The sequence below is a fragment of the Corapipo altera genome, unplaced genomic scaffold (assembly GCF_003945725.1).
Source record: "Corapipo altera isolate COAL_440 unplaced genomic scaffold, ASM394572v1 0, whole genome shotgun sequence".
Lineage (NCBI taxonomy): Eukaryota > Metazoa > Chordata > Aves > Passeriformes > Pipridae > Corapipo > Corapipo altera.
The window spans coordinates 2,895,340-2,916,192 of record NW_020884872.1 but is presented as its reverse complement, the minus strand read 5'-3'; the positions used below and the strand labels follow the sequence as shown (position 1 = coordinate 2,916,192).

Below are 20,853 nucleotides of genomic sequence, written 5' to 3'. Positions count from 1 at the left end.
AATATAACACTTTATTTCTAGGATTGATTAGGTAGGACCAAATGCACTATTAAATAGCAATAAAGCAAATAGTAAATATACTATTGAAAGGAATTTTTTTTGTCTGTGAAAACCCTTCTGTGAGGCTGGAAATGCAGTACTCCATGTATGGAACTGGGATCCTGAAAACACTCACTGAAAACTAAAAATAAAACTATGGATAGTTTACACTATGTGGCTCACCATCTGTCATTTCTTTTTACTTTTGAGAGACAACAGGAGGTCCAGCAAAAAGCCTATTAAAAGTAGGTATTTTCAGAGCATTTTCCTGTAAAACAACAACAGAAAAAAAACCCCACATAAGTGAAAAAACATAAATTACAGCCAAAAGTTATTTTTCATCCTTGTTTCCCAGGAGATTTTGGATGTGAGTATAGCCTAGGAGATGATGGGCCATTTGGAATTTAACATTTTCAAATGATTTGTTTATTAGTGGTCTGAAGAAGTGCAATCAAAGGATGCAGGGGTCATTGGCATCAAAGCATGATGATAAACCTAGTGATAAGGATGCTAATAATTTCACAGAATCACAAATTATGCTGAGTTGGAAGGGACCCACAAGGTCATTGAGTCCAACTCTTAGCCCTGCACAGGACCATTCCCAAGAATCCCACCCTGTGCCTGAGAGTGTTGTCCAAACATTTCTTGAGCTCTGTCAGCCTTGGCGCTGTGACCACTGCCCTGGGAGGCTGTTCCAGCCCTCAGCCACCTTCTGGGGGAAGAACCTTTTCCTGATATCCAACCTAAACATCCCATCACACAACTTCATTCCCTCAGGTCCTGTCCCTGGTCGCCACAGGGAAGAGATCAATGCCTACCCCTCCTCTTCCCCTCACAAGGAAGTTGTACACTCAATGTATACTCAAAGCCATAAATATTTGCACCATCAAACATCCACTGTCAAATTCTGTGGCAGAATTGCCAATGAACTCTTATTTCTGCTCCGCTTAACCCCTGAAACAATCACCAACCCCCACGTGGAGAAGCCGTTCCTGGAGCTACAGGGAATGGCAGGTGAGGGCTTCAGGACACAACTCCCATCCCAAGGAAAACATCACTTTGTTCTGAAGGGCTTTTCCCCTTTTTAACATAGGAATGCTTAGTTTAAACCCGAGTTTGGGGCCTGTTGGGTCTGACCACTGAGCTCTGAGGTCCACAGGCCATGACTCCACATGTGAGACATCTCCGTGGCTGCGGCACAGCAGGGCCCCAAGTTGCCAAATTCCCATTAATATCCCAATGGGGTATGGAAATATGAGGGTGGAAAAACACACACAGGCACCTCTGCTGGGTGCGGGGTGAGGGAAGAGGGAGGGAAGGGGTGAGAACCCAGTCCCGGGGCACTGCCGCCATTCCCCACAGCAACGGCGATGGACGCCGGTAATGGCGGCGGGGGAGACGCTCGGGAGGCCGTGAGGGGACGGCACAAAGTGGGGAGGGATAGAGGAGGTTTATTGAGAGGGTAGAGGACAAGGTGGGATCCCCTGCCTGGGGGGCACAGGGGGACAGGGAGAGCGGAGCAATGGGGTGGCAGGCTGGGTGGCAGGACATGGGGCTGGATGTGGGATTGGCTCTCCAGGTGGGAAGCTGAGGAGGCTGCCAGGGCATGGGAACTGGGTGTGGGATTGGTTCTCTGGGTGGGACACTGAAGGGGCTGTCAGGGCATGGAAATGGGTGTGGGGTTGGTTCTCCAGGTGGGACACTGAAGAGGCTTCCAGGATATTGGGGGGGAGGGCTGCCAGGGCATGGAACTGGGTGTGGGATTGGTTCTCTGGGTGGGACACTGAAGAGGCTTCCAGGACATTGGGGGGGCTGTCAGGACATGGGGATGGGTGTGGGATTGCCTCTCCAAGTGGGACACTGAGGGGACTGCCAAGACATGTGGCTGGATGTGGAATTGTCTTTCCAGGTGGGACGCTGAGGGAACTGCCAGAATATTGAGGGAACTGCCAGGACATTGGGCTGGGTGTAGGATTGGTTCTCCATGTGGGATGCTGAGGGGGCTGCCAGGGCATGGGGCTGGGTGTGGAATTGTCTTTCCAGGTGGGACGCTGAGGGAACTGCCAGGACGTTGAGGGGGCTGTCAGGGCATGGGGATGGGTGTGGGATTGGTTCTCCATGTGGGATACTGAGGGGGCTGCCAGGGCATGGGGCTGGGTGTGGAATTGTCTTTCCAGGTGAGGCACTGAGGGGGCTGCCAGGATATTGGGTTGTCTGTCAGGGCTCTGAGGTCCCTGAGGTGGTCGGACCCCACCTGGGGATGGATCCCTGTGTTCCTGGGGTTGCTGGGCTGGAGGAGCCCCTTGGAGGAGCCAGTGGCAGGTCAGGAGGTCCTGGATACACCTTTCCTTAGGGAGCAGGTGGGTCCTGGCACCTGGCTCAGCTCCCCTGGGGCTCAGGACTTGGCTGCTGCTCCGTGGGGCTGGAATTCACACCATGCTCTCCTGCCCGGGCTCCCACCTCCTTTACTTACTCTTTTTTTGCACATAGATGACAATTATTTCTTTCCTGTGACAGTTTTGCTGTTTATGGATGCTTGAAATGGCATTTTCATCCCTGTCAGATGGATTTGGTCCGAATTATTTTTGTTCCTGCATCTTGTCAACATAAATTCTCCTGGTGTTCGTCCCTTCCAGCCCCCCCTTTCAGCTCCTGCCTTTTTCCTTCCATTGCAATATCTTTCATTTCATTTCTCTGTTTCTTGTCCTTCACCTTTTATTTTTCTGTCTTCTCCTTTTCCATTTTATTTACTTTTCAACACCTGCTCTCAAAGCTGGATGATGAGGTTCAGCCCACACTTCACATCAAAACAAATTAAAGCAGGAGTTTTAAGTTCAATTTCAGCTAATTTGATTTGAAGACAAATTGCCTAGAAATTGTTGGCAGAGCCAAATCAAATTTAAGCACAAATACAAATCTATGTGCCAAGCTGGGCTTTGCCTAATGCTCAAAATATGATTTCTCATCTCTTAGGGATTATTGCACTGCCTCACATTTAGCAGGACCCTGGCATTCCTTAGTATTCCACGAGGAAAACTTGTTCTTGTAAGGGAATTAAGAGTAATGAAACTGTTTTGATTCAACATAAAATGCTTTGTGAAATCCTGAATTAAACTTTTTAATTTTCTTGGGGAGTTACATGATTCCCCTCCCTCCTGTAAGAAATGTAATAATTTAAAATGAAATGCCACCACAAAGCAAAAATGCCGACAAAGGAGTTAGAATGTTCCAAAAGTATCTTCTCACGTATTATTTATTGAAGGCTGCTTTTTGAAATCCATCTGAACTAAAATATCATTTTAATATCCCTCAAATTTCTTTTACATAGTTGCCACGCCCACTTCAGAGACCCCCAAATATACAACTTATTTAACTGCAGAATAAAATTCTTCATCTATAAAACTGTGATCTGAGTAGTCTTCATGTGATAGTAAGAAAATTAAATGGATTGGACAATACCCCAGGAAATAATTTTTATCACAACCACGGCTTTGATTACATTGTGAGGTTTTATTTACAAGGGGTTTTTTGTTTGTTTTTACAAAAATAGAGAAAATAAACAACATCCCAGAAGTTTAAGAAAAGCTTTATTTCAGTCTAAGATACTCTGTTGTGCAGCTTTAGGTGCTTCTATATCCTCTACCTATAATATTAATATGGCAGCTAAGGTGGTTTTTGTTCTATTTTAATGCCTAAGTTAATGTTGTGATCTGATTTACTACCTAATTCTTCAAGAATATTACTAAATGATACTTTTGTGACATGAATAGAAAGTTAAAAAGACTATAAAAGCACAGATAGAAACACTCAGTTTCTGGAGACTCGAACAATTCCTTTCTTTAAATACTGTAAATCACTTTGCAGGTGTTGAGAATAAATACAATTACACTCCTTTAAATTAAATCCTGGAGAAAATGTATCCATGACAGGAAGCAAACTATGGTATCTATTTCCATTTAAATGGAAATGCCTTGCAAACCTTTAAAAAAAAAAAAATACAGGCTGCTCTCATAGTAAATTCTGAGATAAAACCAGTATATTTCATATTGCAGTTCATTTTGGAGACAAATTACAGACCACACAATTATTTTCATGGATTAAAGAGAAGTGCTTGGTGTGTTTTTTTTTTAAGATAACTGAGTTTTTCTTAGGATCATTTAATATATTTGAACACTTTTTGGTGTTTGTGCTACCTGTAAACAACTCAATAGCTCAAAACCACTCAATAATGTTCTGATTCCTAACAGGGATTTCCACGTTCTCCCATAACACAGAGCGAACTTCAGGTGATTTTTCCCTCCATATTTCCATGACAGGAGTTGGAACGTGGCACAAAAAGCAGGAAAACTGAAGATCCCCCAAGGCACAGGAGAACCAGAAGCAGCAGCCAGAGCAAGGTCATGATTTTTGGCCACCCAGCAGAGAAGATCCAAGGGAATATTCTCCCACTGACATTCCCAAGGGCTTTGCCAGTGATTGGAACAGTCAGGGGCAGCCAACCTTTAGCAACAACAGGAACTGAAGAGAAGAAAACACGGAAAAATGGCAAAAAGAGGATGGGAAACAAGAAAAAAGGTCAGTGTCTCTTCCCTCAAGGTGACAAAAAAGGTGTTTTTTTCTGATATTATGAGACTCTTTTTGTGAAATACAGTTTTTCGCTTTCTTTGGCAATATTTTCAATAATTAGGAAGACAGAAAAAACAGTTTTTTCAGTGAAGAAATTAAAAACTCGTGTTTCAAACACTGTTGGAAAAGAGACAGAGATTCCCTGCTGTGCTATTCCACAATACTCAGCCATCCAAGAGGCAGGATAATCACCTGGGGTGTGGGAGCACCTCTGAAATCCTTATTCCTCAGCTTTAGTCTGGGGGCTTGAAAATGGCTCTCCCACACTTTGGTTTCTGACCTTGCATATCGTGATGAGCCTGAAAAACCCTTTCATCAGGAAAATGATTAAAAATAATGCACAAAAGTGTCAATTTTTACCAGAAAACCCCCATGGTTCGGCCACTTAGTCATGCAAAATTAAGTTTATGCCTCAACAGAATGACCATATAGAACTAATATGTAAATGTGCACGGAATTTATGTAAATATTACAGTGAAGAATCACTCCATGTCTGCATTTTTAATATCTAGACCCATCCTTTCCCAAATCCTACCACACCACATCAAAAAATGAGTGCAAACCCAACAACCCTTTTCCTGCTGAGCTTCAAAATTTCATCTCAATCTGCCAAAGCTCCAAGATGCAAATCAATCAAATAAAAGAGAGAGAAACCACTGATTATTTCTGTTATTATCTGTTAAATGCTGCTGTTAGAAGTCAGAATGGCATGAAACAAGCAGACCAGAAAGAATAACAGAACCAGAAAGAATAACGACTTTTTTTAAATCTAGTTAGCAAAAGAACCATTATTGGCCTCTACCTGTATTGGATAATTTATTTTATATATGTATAAATTTGGATAAAGTGGTTATTATTATATATATATATATATATATATATATATATAATTTGGACACAGTGGTTATTTTTACTTGTTCATGACTGCTTGAAATGAAATGTAAAGATTTTATAGTACTTTTGACAGCTTTTACAGGAAGGTATTTTCCCTTTTCCATCCTCTCCTTCCATTCTGGCAAAATAAAATAGGAACATAATGTAATTTTGCAAATATTTGTATGACAACATTTGTGGTCATCTGGTAGCCTTCCTGCAGTGGAATTGTGCTACAGAATACATTGTATTCAACACAAATTCTTGAAAAGATCTGTCTTTTTGGTGTTGTTTTTTTTTTAGGTTTGACCCTGCCATAAAATATTAGGTGATGTATAAATCATAATAAACTTCCAGCAAAATGCTGCCTTAAGAGCTGTAGTAAAATCAAATATATATGCCTGAAAAAAGGGAACACATTCAAATTTACAGCCTTGACTACTTTCAAATTCTAATTCTGCTTCAGGAAAGGAAAATGAGAGTAATTCCCTCAGAACCCTGGCCATAAGGGAAGGCAAAGGGTGACAACACACTGAGGATGTAGCCCATAAATATATATTTTTCAATTTCTGTTTAAAAACCATGCACACAAGTGCACCTGTTCTATGCTAATGAGCCTGTAAAAATATAGTTTAATTCAAAGCTGGTTTGAAAGTTCTGGAAAGCTGGTTAGAAATCCCAGCTGCAGGACTTTTCAGCGTGTGCTGTTGGGATCATGGTGGGTTTTGAGTCCTTGAAGAGCTGGAGGTTACTCTGATTATCTGTCAGTTATTGCCCAGTGCAGCCACAGAAATACACAGAGATATAAAATATTTAATGGATTTACCTGTGAAATGCTTAAATCATAGAAACACAGAATTGTTTGGTTTTTTTTTTTTTTCTATCATGCATCCATTCAAGGTGTAGCTTCTTCCTCTTGGGGATCTTTCTAGATAGGCTGAATTTGGTCCACCAGGCCCCAGATTGTGCCTAAATTAGTGAACTGAGTGATTTACAGGGAGAAAATTTATTTCCATTGATTCTGGGGCAATGTTTTAACACCAATACCCTTCACTAAGTTATTCCTGTTGGCTGTGGCCCAGTACAGCCACAGAGGTACACAGGGATATAAAATATTTAATGGATTTACCTGTGAAATACTTGAATAATAGAATCACTGAATGGTTTGGGTTGAAAGGGACCTTAAAAATGATCTCATTCCAACCCCCTGCCACGAGCAGGGAACCTTCCACTAGAGCAGGTTGCCCATTGAACAGTGGAGTCTTTGGGAATTTTATCAAATACACCAGAGTTGTGGAGTCGGATGAGCAGAATTTCTGTGAGCAGACAAGCCACCCAGTGATTCAGATGCCTCCAAGAATTCCCATATTTCAATGCCACTCTGCTCTCAACGCAGGAGGAAGAACATTCCCAGCTCCAAAGACACACCATTGCTCCCATTTAACCCTGCAGAGCAACGTGATCTCCCAGGACAAAAATGCAGCCGCTCAGAGAATCTCATCAGCCAGGCTCCACAAAATCAAAGAGCTGAAGAACGAAATATTTGACTTGCAGAGGAAAATAGAAGCCTCGAGCTTAGAAAACCACGCCCTGAGGCAGCTCCAGTGGAGGCAATCCAAAGCAATAGGGAGGTACAAAAGCTCAGAGAGTTACTTTGAGGATCTCTCAGCCAGACATTATGATGAGGTGAGGAATTTAAGGCAACTCCTGAGGATGTCCCAGGAATCTGAGAGAAACACCTCCAAGGAGCTCAGGAAAGTTGAAGGGGAGCTGCTAAAAGTTAAAGATGCTTTGCAGGCTTTGCTTGTGCTGTCAGAAGACAAAGGTCTCGCAGGGAGAGAGGAACTTCACCGCAGGCTGTCGGTCCTCACTGAAAAACTGGAAGCAAAGGATGAGGAAATACAGGTAATATCTGCTTATTATTGGATTTTTGGGACACTGGATCGTGGAATGTCCTGATGGGAAGGGACCCACCAGGAGCACTGGGTAGGAGAGGTTTTGGGACAGGAATAATAACAGAAAAGTTTTGGCTGCTTCTTGTTACATTGATGATTCTGATACAATCCTGTAAAACAGAATAATTTTTTTAATCCACTGCTGTCTCAAGTGCAAGGAAGTTTCAGAGAAGGTCATTAATCTCATTTTAACATCTTTATTTTATTTGACCTTTGGACACAAAGACAGGGACAGTTTTTAATACAAAACTGGAAGAGTGACATTTCCATCGTCCTTCAGGAATTAATTCCTAATTTCTATGGGGTCTGTTAGGCATAAAATTAAATAAATAAAGAACCAAGAAATCCTAGAGAAAACAAAAATATAAACAGCTGAATTAACCCCTCTTTTGAAAATTTTCAGTTTACAGAAGCCCCAGTGAGCAGCTATAAAAAGCACACAGGGTTGGGTGTCCACCCTACAGGTCTAGAACTATAATTCCAGTGCATTGCACTGGGTTCTGATGATAAAATACTCAATAAAATATTCAATAAATTTCTTAATTGCCATTTGCACCAAACCTCCTTATTCTGCCTCAGTTAATAGCTCTCTGTGAGCAGAAATGTCTTAATATTTCTCAAAGATAATTGTATTTATTAATCCACCAGAAAGGTAATGTACAGCCTTATTTTTATGATTGATGGCAAAACCTTTGCTTTTGCTTAGTGAAATTAGGTTTTAAACAATTTTTTTATTATTATTTTGAAAGTAATTTTTCAGATCTTTCATCATAATTTCATGTCATGTTTATAATAAAATATAGTTATTCTGATATAATAATTATTATACAATTACTACTACTATACATAATGTAATCAGTTTTCCTTGTATTAACACACTTTTTTTTAAATTTAGTAAGAACTGAAATTTTTCAACAATCACACTGAGTATGTTCATATGGTAAAATGTATCATTTTTTAAGAGTCTTGAAATGCAGCTGAAGCTGAACAACAACACCTTTAATCGTCAGCTGGCAAGTGAGAGCAAAAAGGCCCTGGAAGCTGGAATAATCACACAGAATTTGAAAATGGAAATTAACTCCCTGCACCAAAAAATTAAGGTATTCAAGATTGTACACAGGTTTCTGATCCTACAAGAAAATTCGTGCTTTTATCGTTACTTGTTCCTTTTGTTCTTTTATGTTATTTTTTTAATGGGATTTCTGTTTCCTGCTTGGATCTAAGGTCAAAAAAAGTCAAAATATCAAATGATGAAATTATTGTGGTGTCTATTTGTCAAAGGTTCAAATTAATTCAATAAGTAATTGAAACAGAGATTAATCGAATAAAAATCCACACCAGTGTGTTGCTATTTTGCCAGATCTGGGTCAGTTTATTCACCTACTAACTTTAAATCAGCTCCCTTAGAGAAAAATCAAATCAAAGTGAGCCAAACATCACAATCTGCAAAATTAAAATTTGACAAGAAGACTCATGGAAATGTTTCAGTGGTTTGTTTAAATTCCAGATTGGTTTTTGGACAAATGTTCTTGGGACAAATCCGTCCAGTTCAACACTTTCTGTAGTGCTTGTAAGCCAAACATACAGGAAAACTAGGTAGAAATAAACCCAAAACTGCCAGGAATGAGATCCCAGATGAGTTTTAATCAAGAAAAACTGTGAATATTCCAGAAAACCTTAATTTTCATGTAGCTTTTTAACAATTGTGTTTGGAATACAGTTAAAATACATTTTAATTAATTAATTGTTTGTTTCTACATAGAGCTGATCCCACTGGGGAGCTTTCTCTTTCTAAATGGGATTAAATGCCTGTGAAAGATGTTGTTAAGGGAAGTTTTCCCAGACATTGTGAAGGGCAGAACTGAGGATTCATGGAGATTTCCATTTTTTGCACAGGGATATTCTTTATGCCTCTTCCCCGTGTATCAGGGGCAGAAATTTCCTCCTGGTCTTTCCTTGCCTGGAGGTGCAGATCTGGGAGATGGGAATAATCATAATCCCAGCAACACCAATATAAAACTGTCTCAAAATGCAAATCAGTGTAAAATCCAATTTTCACCTTAAAATTTCTCTAAAATATTTCTATTTCATCTCTTTTCCATGCAGCTTTCTCTGTGTGTCCAGTTCTCTAATGGTACATTTAGATCCACAAAACCTTCTATTGTTTTATCACAAAGAAGCCCAGACATTCTAATTAACCTTATTTCTGTGCCAGAACAGAGTTTATTCTTCCACATTCATAGTTTTGAGCTCCTGGCTTATTCCAGGCCATTCCAGCTATTCAGACACACTTTCAGGATAACCTGTAATTTGTCAAAGTAAATGAAGCTCCTGTTTTTTCCACACTAAAATCTGCTGTGGTGAGAGTGGTGCTGAAATCACTCTCCTGTGTTCAAGTTAGATTTCAGCAAGGAAAGAGGAATCTTATTAAATAAATATTAAAAGTGTGCTCTGGAGTTTATGTCACCACCAAAGCAAGAGGTTGTAAAACAACTGAGCACACGAGGACAAGGGCACTGAATAAATCAATTTAATAATAATTAAATTTTTAAATAATGAAATAAAGGCAAAAAGTTACTTACTCTGAAAAAAAAATAGAACAACAAATTAAAAAAAAATCATGAGGGAAACCTTCATGTTCTGAATGTTGTGTTATGAAAAACATCATGTAGGTGTTCTTAGCCTGAAAAAGGGAGAATTTTAACTTGGAAAAAAATGGCAGATTCCTGTTTCTGTAAATGACACAGTCACCACAAGGCCTGGAACAAAGCAAAATCACCGATGGTTTTCTACCAACATGGGAAAACTAAGCTGGTAAAAAGTAATTCTTAATGTATATTAGAAATTTAAGAGGTTTTGTTTCTTCTTAGGAAAAGGACAGGCAGCTTTATATAAAAAATATCTATGCAAATAGGATGCCCAAAACCCTGAAGGACAGGATTGATTTGGTACCTCAGGAGCAAAGTAAGTGTATATTCCTTTTTTCTTTTCTGTTTAAGTTATGTGGTACTTACATTGTTTTATAACTGGGGGGTATATTCCAAAATAAATGCCAGTGTAGCACTTTTATGTGGGTTAAAAAGGAAGTTTAAAGGCCAGTCTGATGGTCTCATCTGAGAGAAAACAATATATGTCCTGAGTGATCCTTTGGTTTTTAATCCCAAAGAGATTAATTCCATGCACAGAATTGATGTTATTTAGGATAAAATAGTGGAGTGATAGAAAAGAACAATAGAAATTAAGTTGTATCAAGGAAGAAGGAACTCTTTACTAAACAGTATTTTCACATGGATGCTCAGGCAGATATTGGGGAGAAATATCTACTTTATGGAATTGTGTCCATCAAACATTCCAGGAGCAGCTGCCTTTGGGATTCCACTCCCTGATTCCAGGCATCCAGTGCTGTTTGAGACACCCCAGTGTCTTAATTACACCCTTAATTAGGCACTTAATGATCTAAACACTTCCCTGGGTGAGGCACCTCTTTAAAATACTGGCCCTAAAATTCCTGCTCCTAAACTGAAGGAGAAACTGGAACTTTTTTCATACCAAAGAACACTTAAAATTTACATGGCAGCAAACCAGTCTGCTGGAAATACTGCACATTCCCACAGAATTCCTCAAATTATGGTGCCAATACATCATGTTCAGCTGCTTATTTCTTTCCTCTCCCTCACCTTTGCAAATCCATTGCTCTGCCTTAACTGCAAGTGAACTACAGGGAGAAGATTGGGAATTCAAGGTGTAAAATTGAGAAAAAAACATATTCCTGCTTCTCATCCCAAGATGGACATGGTTTTTTAATGAAGCTTTGGATTCCAGTTTCCCACATAACTAATGTTTTTTTAAAAATTTTACTCCCACATGGCCTGATACAATATTCCTATTAAATTCTGGTGCTTAAATCAACATTGGTTATTTTAGTTACTTTTTTTTTTAAGCAGGACAATGGAGCTCATTTGGAGAGACATGTAATTAAGAGGTTCCAAGCAGAGCTGTCTGATCTTTTGGAATTTTTGGCCAATAAAAGTTTCATTCTCTGCCACTTAATTTGGAAACCTAGAGATGGAATTCCTGACAACACTTTTTTTCCTTTTCACTGCTGAATTCTCCTTTGACAGACCACTAAAGAGCTGCCTCTCCAGGTCGTTTTTTTCTAGTTGATGTTCCCAAAAGTTTTCAGCCAGCAGGAAACTGAAAACGAAATCTGGGGCTGTGTTTTTTAACACTCCTGAGAAAGGGGAGGCTTCCCTGTGCACGCAAATAAAACGGATTTATGGGATGAATCCACCGATTCCATGAGCTCTTCCCGAGGGCAAAGCGCGCAGGTGCCACCAGCTCACCTGGGGGTGCAGCGCCCTCTAGTCCCGGATCTGGGGAACGCGCCGCTCATTCCTGATGGGAAAAGGGCTGGAGGAGCTGGGAAGGGCAATTCCCTCCGCAACATCAGAGAGATCCTCGGGTTGGTCACCTCGCGACCTTTTCACCGCCCAGAGCAAGCATTGGGAGGGCACCGTTTTTATGGAGTGTTGCTTTGATTTCTGGGATCGAAACTGGGAATAAGGATGAGTGTGGACGTAGGTAAAATCCCATTTTTATTGCTGTGTTAGCAACTGTCTCAGCTGCTGCACTCATGTCCAAATTATCCCAAAAGTAGAATAAAAGATCAATATTCTCCATCCCATCTCCATCCAGCTATTTCTTTAAGCATCTCATTCAATCTCTCCCTTGAAATCTCTTCCAAACCCCATCAATATCTCAAACAGTGTTAAACATTTGCTCTGAAGAGCTGGGTTCCATAAAGGCCCAGATTTAGGAATCCAAAAGTTGAGGGCTCATACCAGACCTCTTAAATTTACATTGTCAAAAATTAAGCCCAATTAAGCTCTAGGGAATAGACACGTTCATCAGTCTTTGCATGTCCTATCTGAACAGAACTTTGTATATTTTTAATACATGTTTATGTATAATATATATAAATTATATATATATGATGTACTGATGTACAGATGAAAAGGCTCAGAAGTCCAGCTAACTCTTTGTGCTCCAGCTTCAGCATTTATAGATCAAGCAGAACAAAGGATTTATTAAAGGACATTAAGACATGCATTAAAAAAACATGTTTAAATCCTAGGCCACGTGCCAGTATTATTGGTCATCAGAGATGTCTTTTGTTTATATCAACAATACAATTCCAGAAACTGCTGTACTGCCAGTGACTGTCCTTTTTACCAGGTCTGAGTGTAAACAGAGCAGTACAAGTAGATAAAGAGAGTTTCAGAGCACTGCTGCTGTCACAGCACCAGGACACAGAAAAAAGCCCAATCCAGCTCATAAAGGTAAAAAAGATCTGGATCCAAATCTAATCCCTTATTCAAACTCTCAGCCAAGCTGTATGTTATTCCCTAAGTTTCAGTAACGTGCCTGAATAGCCTGATCCATCATCTTAACTTCCCAGGAGGTGGATTTTGCACGAGTGTAATTCTAGGGCAGAAAAATATGTTGTGATGCAAAATAAGAATGTACCAGCAATGGAAATTACTAATCTTTTAATAAGTGCACTTTTAAAAGTCACTAAACAAGCATTCCCTTGTTATTTTTTACCTCTAATTGCCAATTACAGGAGAAAAAGTCTTCAGAAGACAAGGATGAAGAAGCTGCAGCAAATGAAGTGAACTCAGATGCTCAGAGAACAGAAAATCAATCAACCAAGAAAACACCGGTGCCAAAAACTTCTAACAGAGCACACAGAGGTATGTTCTGTAATTTGGCTCACAAACTCTCTTGATCCTTTCAAATTTCCAGTGGTATTGGTAATTTAGCTGGCACCTGACTGACAGGAACGAGTTCCAAATGATGAATTAAGGTGGTGTCACACAGAGCAGAGCAGCTCTGCAGCATCCAACATCTCCATCCTGCTGCTCTTCCAAAAGCACTTCCTGCTCGGGTTGGTAAAAATTCAGTGCTTTATCTGTGAAAGTATAACTAAGAGGTGTTAATTCCACACTAATCAAACACTGATCTCAAATTCTTTTAGGGAATCTTCATGCCAGCTGGTAGGAATGTGTATTCCTATGGTTGGGGAAAGAAAAGGACTTCAAGGGCTGGGAGTTCCTCCTCATTACAGTGATGACTGTAAATAGATTTTATGCAAACTCATGTAAAAGTTATTTGCAAGGGACTCATTACAAACATCTTTATTGTGAAGTAATTCTACAGAACAAAGAAGAAGCCAGTGCATTTGTTCCTCTATCCAAGTTTTTCTTTCTAGAAATATCCATGTGATTTCCATTAAGGCAAGGCTCGTAGGAAGAGCCAAGATCTGAATGCCAGCGTGGTAAACACTTCCCAAAGGGCAGGACACCCAAAGGCCACACGTTTATAGAGGTGCAACAGGTTGAGGTCACTTCATAGAGCCTGAAATCCGGGCTGTGTTAATTCCTGTGCTTTGTACTCTGCCTTTCCAGACCCCACCAGGTAACCAAAGCCATTTGCCTTTGAAATTCCCTTTTAAAACTGGCAGGAAACACAGGGCTCCTGATGCTCCCTGTGAATCTCTGTCTGAAAACCTGGGAAATCTGAAAACCAGACTTTCCTACTGAAGCCTTACTCAGCTTTTTTAGTTGCTGCACCTTCATATTTCTCCTTTAAGACTCTGCCTCATTCTGGAGGTATCCTGTGAGTCTCTCCAAAGCACAGGAACTATTACAAGATAAATATATTTACTGTATTCCTTTTCCTACTAAAAAGTGGAGCCACCTCACTTACAGGTGAGAGTTGCTGTATATTCTGCTCCACGAGCAACCCTGTTATGAATTAAGGGAAGGAAAATCCTACATATATCCAAGTTCCACTCAACAGCAAGAAAATGACAATTGGAGTTCAGATCTCACATAGTTTCTCTGTTGCATTGTACATGACTTTTCTGGCCCTATGTTTAGGAACTACTGATGATATTTGCAGCTAAATTCACTTAATAAAACTAAACATTGTGAAAAAGGTAAAAATAAAGACATTAACCTGCATTCAATGGCACAATGATCTTGTTTAAATCTTGCCCCATCCTGTTGTATTTATTATAAAGAGCATTGTCATAACCCCCAAGACTGAAAGACCATCAGTAACAACTGAAGCACTGAAATAAGGATGTGAAACTTGCTCTCTAATGTTTCCTGATTCTTTTATATTCCTAAACCCCAAAATATTTAATTTTAGAGTATTTAAGGGAGGGCAGGCTACTGATGGAAGAACACACTTTTTCAGGATTTATGAAAGAAAAGGGAAAAGAGACAGAATTGCTCAAATGGGAGTTGAAAAACTTCATGAAAACTGAACAAGGTCTTCAAAGTCATGGTGTAAAAGACAACAATCAAGAGGGAGATGCAGTGGAAGAATTTGAAAAGGGAGAAAAGCCAGAAGAACAGCAAATTAACAGTGGGAAGGAAGGGAATGAAGGTGCAATTCCAAACAAAAAACCCGTCAGGCCGAAAAAAAAATACACATTCTCAGAAGCCATTGAGAATTTGCATCAGGGGCTTCACACGTCAGGTAGAAACCCCAAAGCAGGGAGCCAGGGACAGGCAGGGCAGGGCTGCACTGAAACAGCTGAATCCAGAGGGAAAAATTCCTTTGGGCTCTACGAGCCAGCCTTTGGTAAAGACACCAAGCCCAGGCAAGAGGATGGAGCCGCCGGAGCGGAAGGACGTGCTCACGTGGCATTTACTGAGAGGAAAAAACAGCTTATGAAAGAACTTTTTGGAGCAGGAGCTGCTCAGAGAGACAACCCTTCGAGTTCCAACACGAGAGGAACGAGGTGCAAGGATGCAGGATGAGACACAGGCCACATTCCAAACCTCCACGGCGAGTTCGTCACGGGAAGCGCCCGACGTGAACAAACTGCCGAGAACACACGAAGCATTTCTGACAGTTAGACAAGTTATAGCAACTTATCTTGGGAAAATTCCAACTTCTAAAATGTAAAACTGTTAAAATTGTTAAAACCAAACGTTTTACCTTCATTAAATGTGTATTAAAAGCACTGGTAGTTTCTTTCCACGAGTTTTCCGACACGACACTCAAAATATTGTCTCAGAAGAACGTTCTCCTGTTCTTGGTCTGTGTGTTGCAAATGCATCACACTGAGAGTCCCTTAACATTTTTACCTGCTATCAGATGCCCAAGTCAGTCCTTGTTTGGTAACTTCCAGGTTTTTGCATCCTCAAGCAGTTGGAATTTGGGAGCTCAGCACGACACGACAAACCCGCTTTCGTAAGGTTCATCTTGGGTTAGCCCCAACAATGCAATCAAAGAAAATACTTCTTTATTTTCTTCCCTCCCCAAACAGCTTCCAGAACTCGCCTGTAACGAAAATAATTTGCTATTCCATTGTTTTCACGAGCATTAGAAACCTCTAAAGCCTCGTTCTTTCCCACTGTTCCAACTTATCAAAGCAGTTTGCCTGGTAACTTCCCCAGCTGACATCCAAAGATGAATGTGCAAGAGTAAACTATTGTTTAGGAGAAGTCAGGCATGGCCAGCTCCCAAAAAGCCTTTAAAAATCCTGTGTTTAAGGTTATGTAAGCCAGGGGAGGAGGATTATGGTTTGTTCCTCATAGTAATTCACAAAACACTTGCTAAAACCATGTGAAATTAGGAAAAATGGGGTGTATTCTGTTAGTTTTAAAAGGCAGCAGCAGCTTGAAAACCTTCTAAAATTACACTGCAAAAGCTTTTAAAGATGACAAAGATATTCAGATATTTCAAAGTTCAGATGTTTGAAAAAATAAATTAGTCCTGTTGACTCCAAGAGTATTTCCTTATTCAAGAACACAGGGGGTTGTTTTGGTTTGGATTTTGGTGGGTCTGGGTTTGTTTTGTCACTTGGGTTTTTTTGGTTTTTGAGTTGGTTTTTATTTGTTTTGTTTTGTTTTTTGGTTGGTTACTTGGTTCTTTTTTTTTAGGAAAACTGCACTAAACATTAAAAAAGGGATCAGGAAACCTGAGAGGGCTTGAAAAGCTTTATTTCCTTAATAAAACCATAATAATACATAACATTCAATCACAACGTTTTTTATGTTTGATACCTAATGTATCTATTTTCATGTTGGCCCAATGTAACTCTGAGTATAAACCCCTAATTTTTAAATTAACAATAAAAAAACCCCAAACATTTCATCCATATATACACACAACATAACATGACCTTTTGATCTGACTTCTAAAGGCAGTGCTCATTTTGGAGGGTTTCTGGCCCCAGAAGGACCTGGAATAACAGAAGAGATACATTCCACTGTGGGAATTCCAGAGTGGGACGCTAAAACAGGATCACCTCTGCAGGAACAGCACTTTCTACTCTCTCTTTATTAAAATGGAGCTTGAGGAGGTTGGCCAGACCTTTCCTCCCAAAACATGGAAGGGAACAGTTTCAGTGAAACATGGAAGGAAATGGTTTCAGTGATCCTCAGTTTGGGAAGCAGAAAAAACAAGTAAGGAAAGGTCAATTATCAATAAAACCAGGAAAAAATTCAATGAATTTTAAAAGTCAGGGAGGAAAAAGTATCCAGCCATCCTGTGTTTGGCTAAGGGAGTCTCTTAAGAGATAAAAATTGATTGAACTTATCTATCAATGGGTTATTTTTTAGGAGAGCCCAGGAATATTCCAATTCTAGGGTAAAAAATACCAAGGAAACTCTGTTTTACCCTGAGCCAACCAAACCACCTCCCTCTGCCCTTTAGCACCTACCAAACATGTGGGGGTGAAACCACCATTATTATACAGCAAAGAAACAGCACAGATCCCAAATTAATTCCTAATGCCAGCCCATTCCCAATTTAAAACCCCAAATCCAACCCTTTTAGATGTTGGTAACCACAGGCCATGCCAAAATCTTATGGTTTTGCCATGAACAGACCCAAACTGAGGATCTATAACCAGCAATGCTGTTCTTTCAAAACTGAACCCCCCCCAAAAAAGACAACCTCTGGGAAGAGAAATCCAAGGGAATACTGACTGATATCCAACTGGAATAACAAGGATTGTCTCAGTCTCATGAAAGACAACTCTCCCTTTTTTTTTTTTAATTAATTTAAAATAGTGAAAATGGTGAAAATGCAGTTGAGGATTCCATGGATCAGTGGAATTCCTTCAGCTGAAGGGGTGCAGCATGATAGCCACAACTTTATTGCAAACCACGAGCCAGCAGGTAATTCCAACACCACCTGGAAGAGATATAAACCAGAGTTTAAATCATTGGTTTAATAACCCTGAGGAACACAGGCATCTAAAAACTACCTTGGAAGCGTAAAAAACGGAACTTAGAAGTTATGAGGTGAACAGGAACAAAACATCTCTTTACATCCAAGTGGGTCTCTCCATGAGATGGCAGAGAACTCCAAAAAAACCTCGGGAAAAGAGCACCAAACACACAAAAATGAGCCAAAGTGTGATATGTTAAAACTAAAGGTAAAAAAAGCTGAAAACATTTGCTGTGGACCTGAGGGAAAAACATCTGGAGTGCTGGAGCTGAAGGCCTGGCAAGTCACAGGATGCTTTGTCTGAATCTAAATTCAGGGTTTGAGAGAGGTAAAAAGCAAAAAGCCTTTGAAATTTAATTCAGCCTTTTTAAAAGGAGATGGTTGCTCATAGCAAATATGTGAAGAAAGTACAATTTGGGTGATTTTAGACATTTTTGTGTTTGTGACCTAGAATTCAACAGTGATCTATTTACTCCATAAACCAGGACAAAAGATTTGAAAGTGGACACAACATGAACCTTTTTAATTCCTTTCCAAGGAATAAAAGCCTTCCAAGGACTATTCCCTCCCCCTGAAGCAGACTGCTCTTGTGTAGTAAACATGCTGGATACAAATCATGCATACAAACACACAATTCCACCAACACATATTGGAATTCCTCCAAAGGCAGGCAGGATTTATGAGCAAAATATGAAGATTCACCCCGTACCCTGTCCTGCCTGTCCCTCATCCCTCAGGACAGGGATAACAAACCTCTGCCACTGTTCTGATCATCAATTTGTTAAACTGGCCAGAAGAAAAGGATTTTAGTGGGCAAAACTGCAATAGAAACGTGGTGGGAACACACAAGACAAAATGCCAACAGAGAGCAAAACTAAATCACAGAATCATGGAATGGTTTGGGTTGGAGAGGACCTTAAAGATCATCCATTTCCCACCCCCTGCCACGGGCAGGGGCACCTTCCACCAGCCCAGGTTGCTCCAAGCCCTGTCCAACCTGGCCTTGGACACTTCCAGGGATCCAGGGGCAGCCACAGCTTCTCTGGGCAACCTGTGCCAGGGCCTCCCCACCCTCACAGGGAACAACCACTCTGGAGTTACCACTGTGAAACCTCAGCAATTTATATGAAAAGCAGGTAAGACAGCCACACCTATGAAGTATTTACCCACTTTTAAACCCAATTCTACTATTTCAGTGGACTCCTTAAAATAAAAATAATTCTAATTTAAATCTTCAGTACAGATAAGGAGATAAAGCTGCTGTTTGAAAACGAACAGAAATGACAAAAAGCCCATTTCAGTTCCCAGTTTTCACAAACAAGATCTGAACACACAGGGAACAGAATAAAGGGAGTCAGAATAAAGGGGGTGCAGAAGCAGTGCTGTTAATCCATGGGAGCTTGGGAATGTCCTTTTCCTTACCTGCCACCCCTGTAGGGAAGGCCACCAGCCTCTCCAGAGGAGCCAACCATTTGCTTGGAAGCACAGTAACTGGCTCAGAGTAGTACTTCCAAATCAGGGAGATCATCAAGGCAGCCTGGAAGGGAAAGTTTTATTAGCTTGGGGAATAACACACATCAAAGTACATTCCTGACGCTACTTTGAAACAGTAAATAATAAATTCTAATTAAAGGGAATTGTTTCTTTGTTATTTTATCTCGTTCTTTAGCAAGTTCAAGATATTTTTAAACTCTGCATGAGCCTAAATTCATACACAGCACTCAGAGGTAGCTGTAGAACATGGAAAATGCTGATTTGTTTTGAGACTCTGGTTCCAGTCCAGCAGAGACAAACACAATCACAGCACTTGGTAAATTCTGATGACTCTTTTTAGCCTTAATTTTTCCCTGCTAGAAATCCAGCTCGGGAATCTTCAGGGTGAGCACTGTCATCCTTATTAGCAGCCAATTCTTTGGCATCAAGTCACAACTACAGAGACAACCTGATGAGGCACCGTGGGGAAACGTGTGGCAGCTGCAAGTGGAGATTTGCATCCTCAGCAAGGGCATATTTTGTTTTCAGAAACACAAATAAAATACATTTGCATGGAGCAGAACTTTCCTGGATCCGGTGCAACATGTAAAATTAATGAAAAACCCCCCCGTGATTAAAGAGGCAAGACAAACTCCTATCCTGTCACCCCAAAACCAGAAACACAAAACTCCTTCCATCCTCAACTCCCAGACTTTATCAGCAGCATCTCCCATTTCCATTTTAAGAAACTCTTTCCACTTGGCATGCACTGTGTCATTGGAATCATAATAATGGAATGGTTTGGGTTGGAAGGGACCTTAAAGGTCATCCATTTCCCACTCCCTACCATGGGCAGGGACACCTTCCACTAGCCCAGGTTGCTCCAAGCCCCGTCCAACCTGGCCTTGGACAATTCCAGGGATCCAGGGGCAGCCACAGCTTCTCTGGGCAACCTGGGCCAGGGCCTCCCCACCCTCACAGGGAACAATTTCTTCCTGATATCCCATCTAACCCTGCCCTCTGTCAGTTTGAAGCCATTCCCCCTTGTTTTGTCACTCCAGGCCTTTGGAAATAGTCTCTCTCCATCTTTCCTGGAGCTCCTTCAGGCCCTGGAAGGCCACAGTCAGGTCACCCCAAAGCTTCTCTTCTCCAGGCTGAACAATCCCAGCTCTCCCAGCCTTTCCTCCCAGCAGAGCTGCTCCAGCCCTGGAATCCTCTTGGTGCCTTCTCTGGACTCTCTCCAACAGCTCCACGTCCTTCCTGTGCTGGGCACCCGTGTGGCCACTCACCAGCCAACAAATGCAGGAGAGAATTGTAACACTACTGAGGTTTAGGTTTCATTTGTATTCATAACAAAATATTTACTTACCTGTAAGATGTAGAATACAATATTTATAACCCACTTTATTTTGGCCAATTGGGCAGTTCGTGCTTTCACTGTTAAAGAAAAAAAATTACTCTGTGATTATTTACAATATTGAATTATCCTTACATAAAATTAGCAATTTATTAATATCTCATTCAAGTCAGGACATTACATCGCTGAAAACTCTTTTTTCAAAATGATTCATTGCTATATTAAAAATACCCTTCTGCAAGAAACTTCTAAGTTTATCTCACACCTTAGTTTCTT

The 20,853-nt window shown here is 40.5% G+C and overlaps 2 protein-coding genes across 4 annotated transcripts in view; one reads left to right on the top strand and one right to left on the bottom strand.

Moving 5' to 3' along the window:
- Positions 1 to 1,031: 1,031 nt before the first annotated feature.
- Positions 1,032 to 15,527, top strand: LCA5L (LCA5L, lebercilin like). Of its 3 annotated transcripts, none has more exons than XM_027634930.1 (8): positions 1,032 to 1,053; positions 4,287 to 4,614; positions 6,935 to 7,443; positions 8,456 to 8,593; positions 10,364 to 10,457; positions 12,729 to 12,832; positions 13,117 to 13,246; positions 14,757 to 15,527. In XM_027634930.1, the coding sequence occupies exons 2-8, from the start codon at positions 4,440 to 4,442 to the stop codon at positions 15,323 to 15,325; spliced, it is 1,719 nt and encodes a 572-aa protein (XP_027490731.1). In that variant the 5' UTR covers positions 1,032 to 1,053; positions 4,287 to 4,439; the 3' UTR covers positions 15,326 to 15,527. The 3 variants fall into 3 exon arrangements, with proteins under 3 accessions (XP_027490731.1, XP_027490736.1, XP_027490744.1); XM_027634943.1 differs by lacking the exon at positions 1,032 to 1,053 and having other exon boundaries at positions 4,326 to 4,614; positions 6,935 to 7,224; positions 7,336 to 7,443; XM_027634935.1 differs by lacking the exon at positions 1,032 to 1,053 and having other exon boundaries at positions 4,276 to 4,614.
- A 965-nt stretch (positions 15,528 to 16,492) lies between these two features.
- WRB (tryptophan rich basic protein) overlaps positions 16,493 to 20,853 on the bottom strand; it is a 6,772-nt gene continuing 2,411 nt past the window's right edge. The window contains exons 3-5 of the mRNA XM_027634958.1: positions 20,590 to 20,657; positions 19,170 to 19,284; positions 16,493 to 17,711 (exon numbers count right to left, since the gene is read on the bottom strand). Coding sequence (XP_027490759.1) covers positions 17,638 to 17,711; positions 19,170 to 19,284; positions 20,590 to 20,657 — 257 coding nt within the window. The 3' untranslated portion in view covers positions 16,493 to 17,637. The remainder of the gene's footprint in view (positions 17,712 to 19,169; positions 19,285 to 20,589; positions 20,658 to 20,853) is intronic.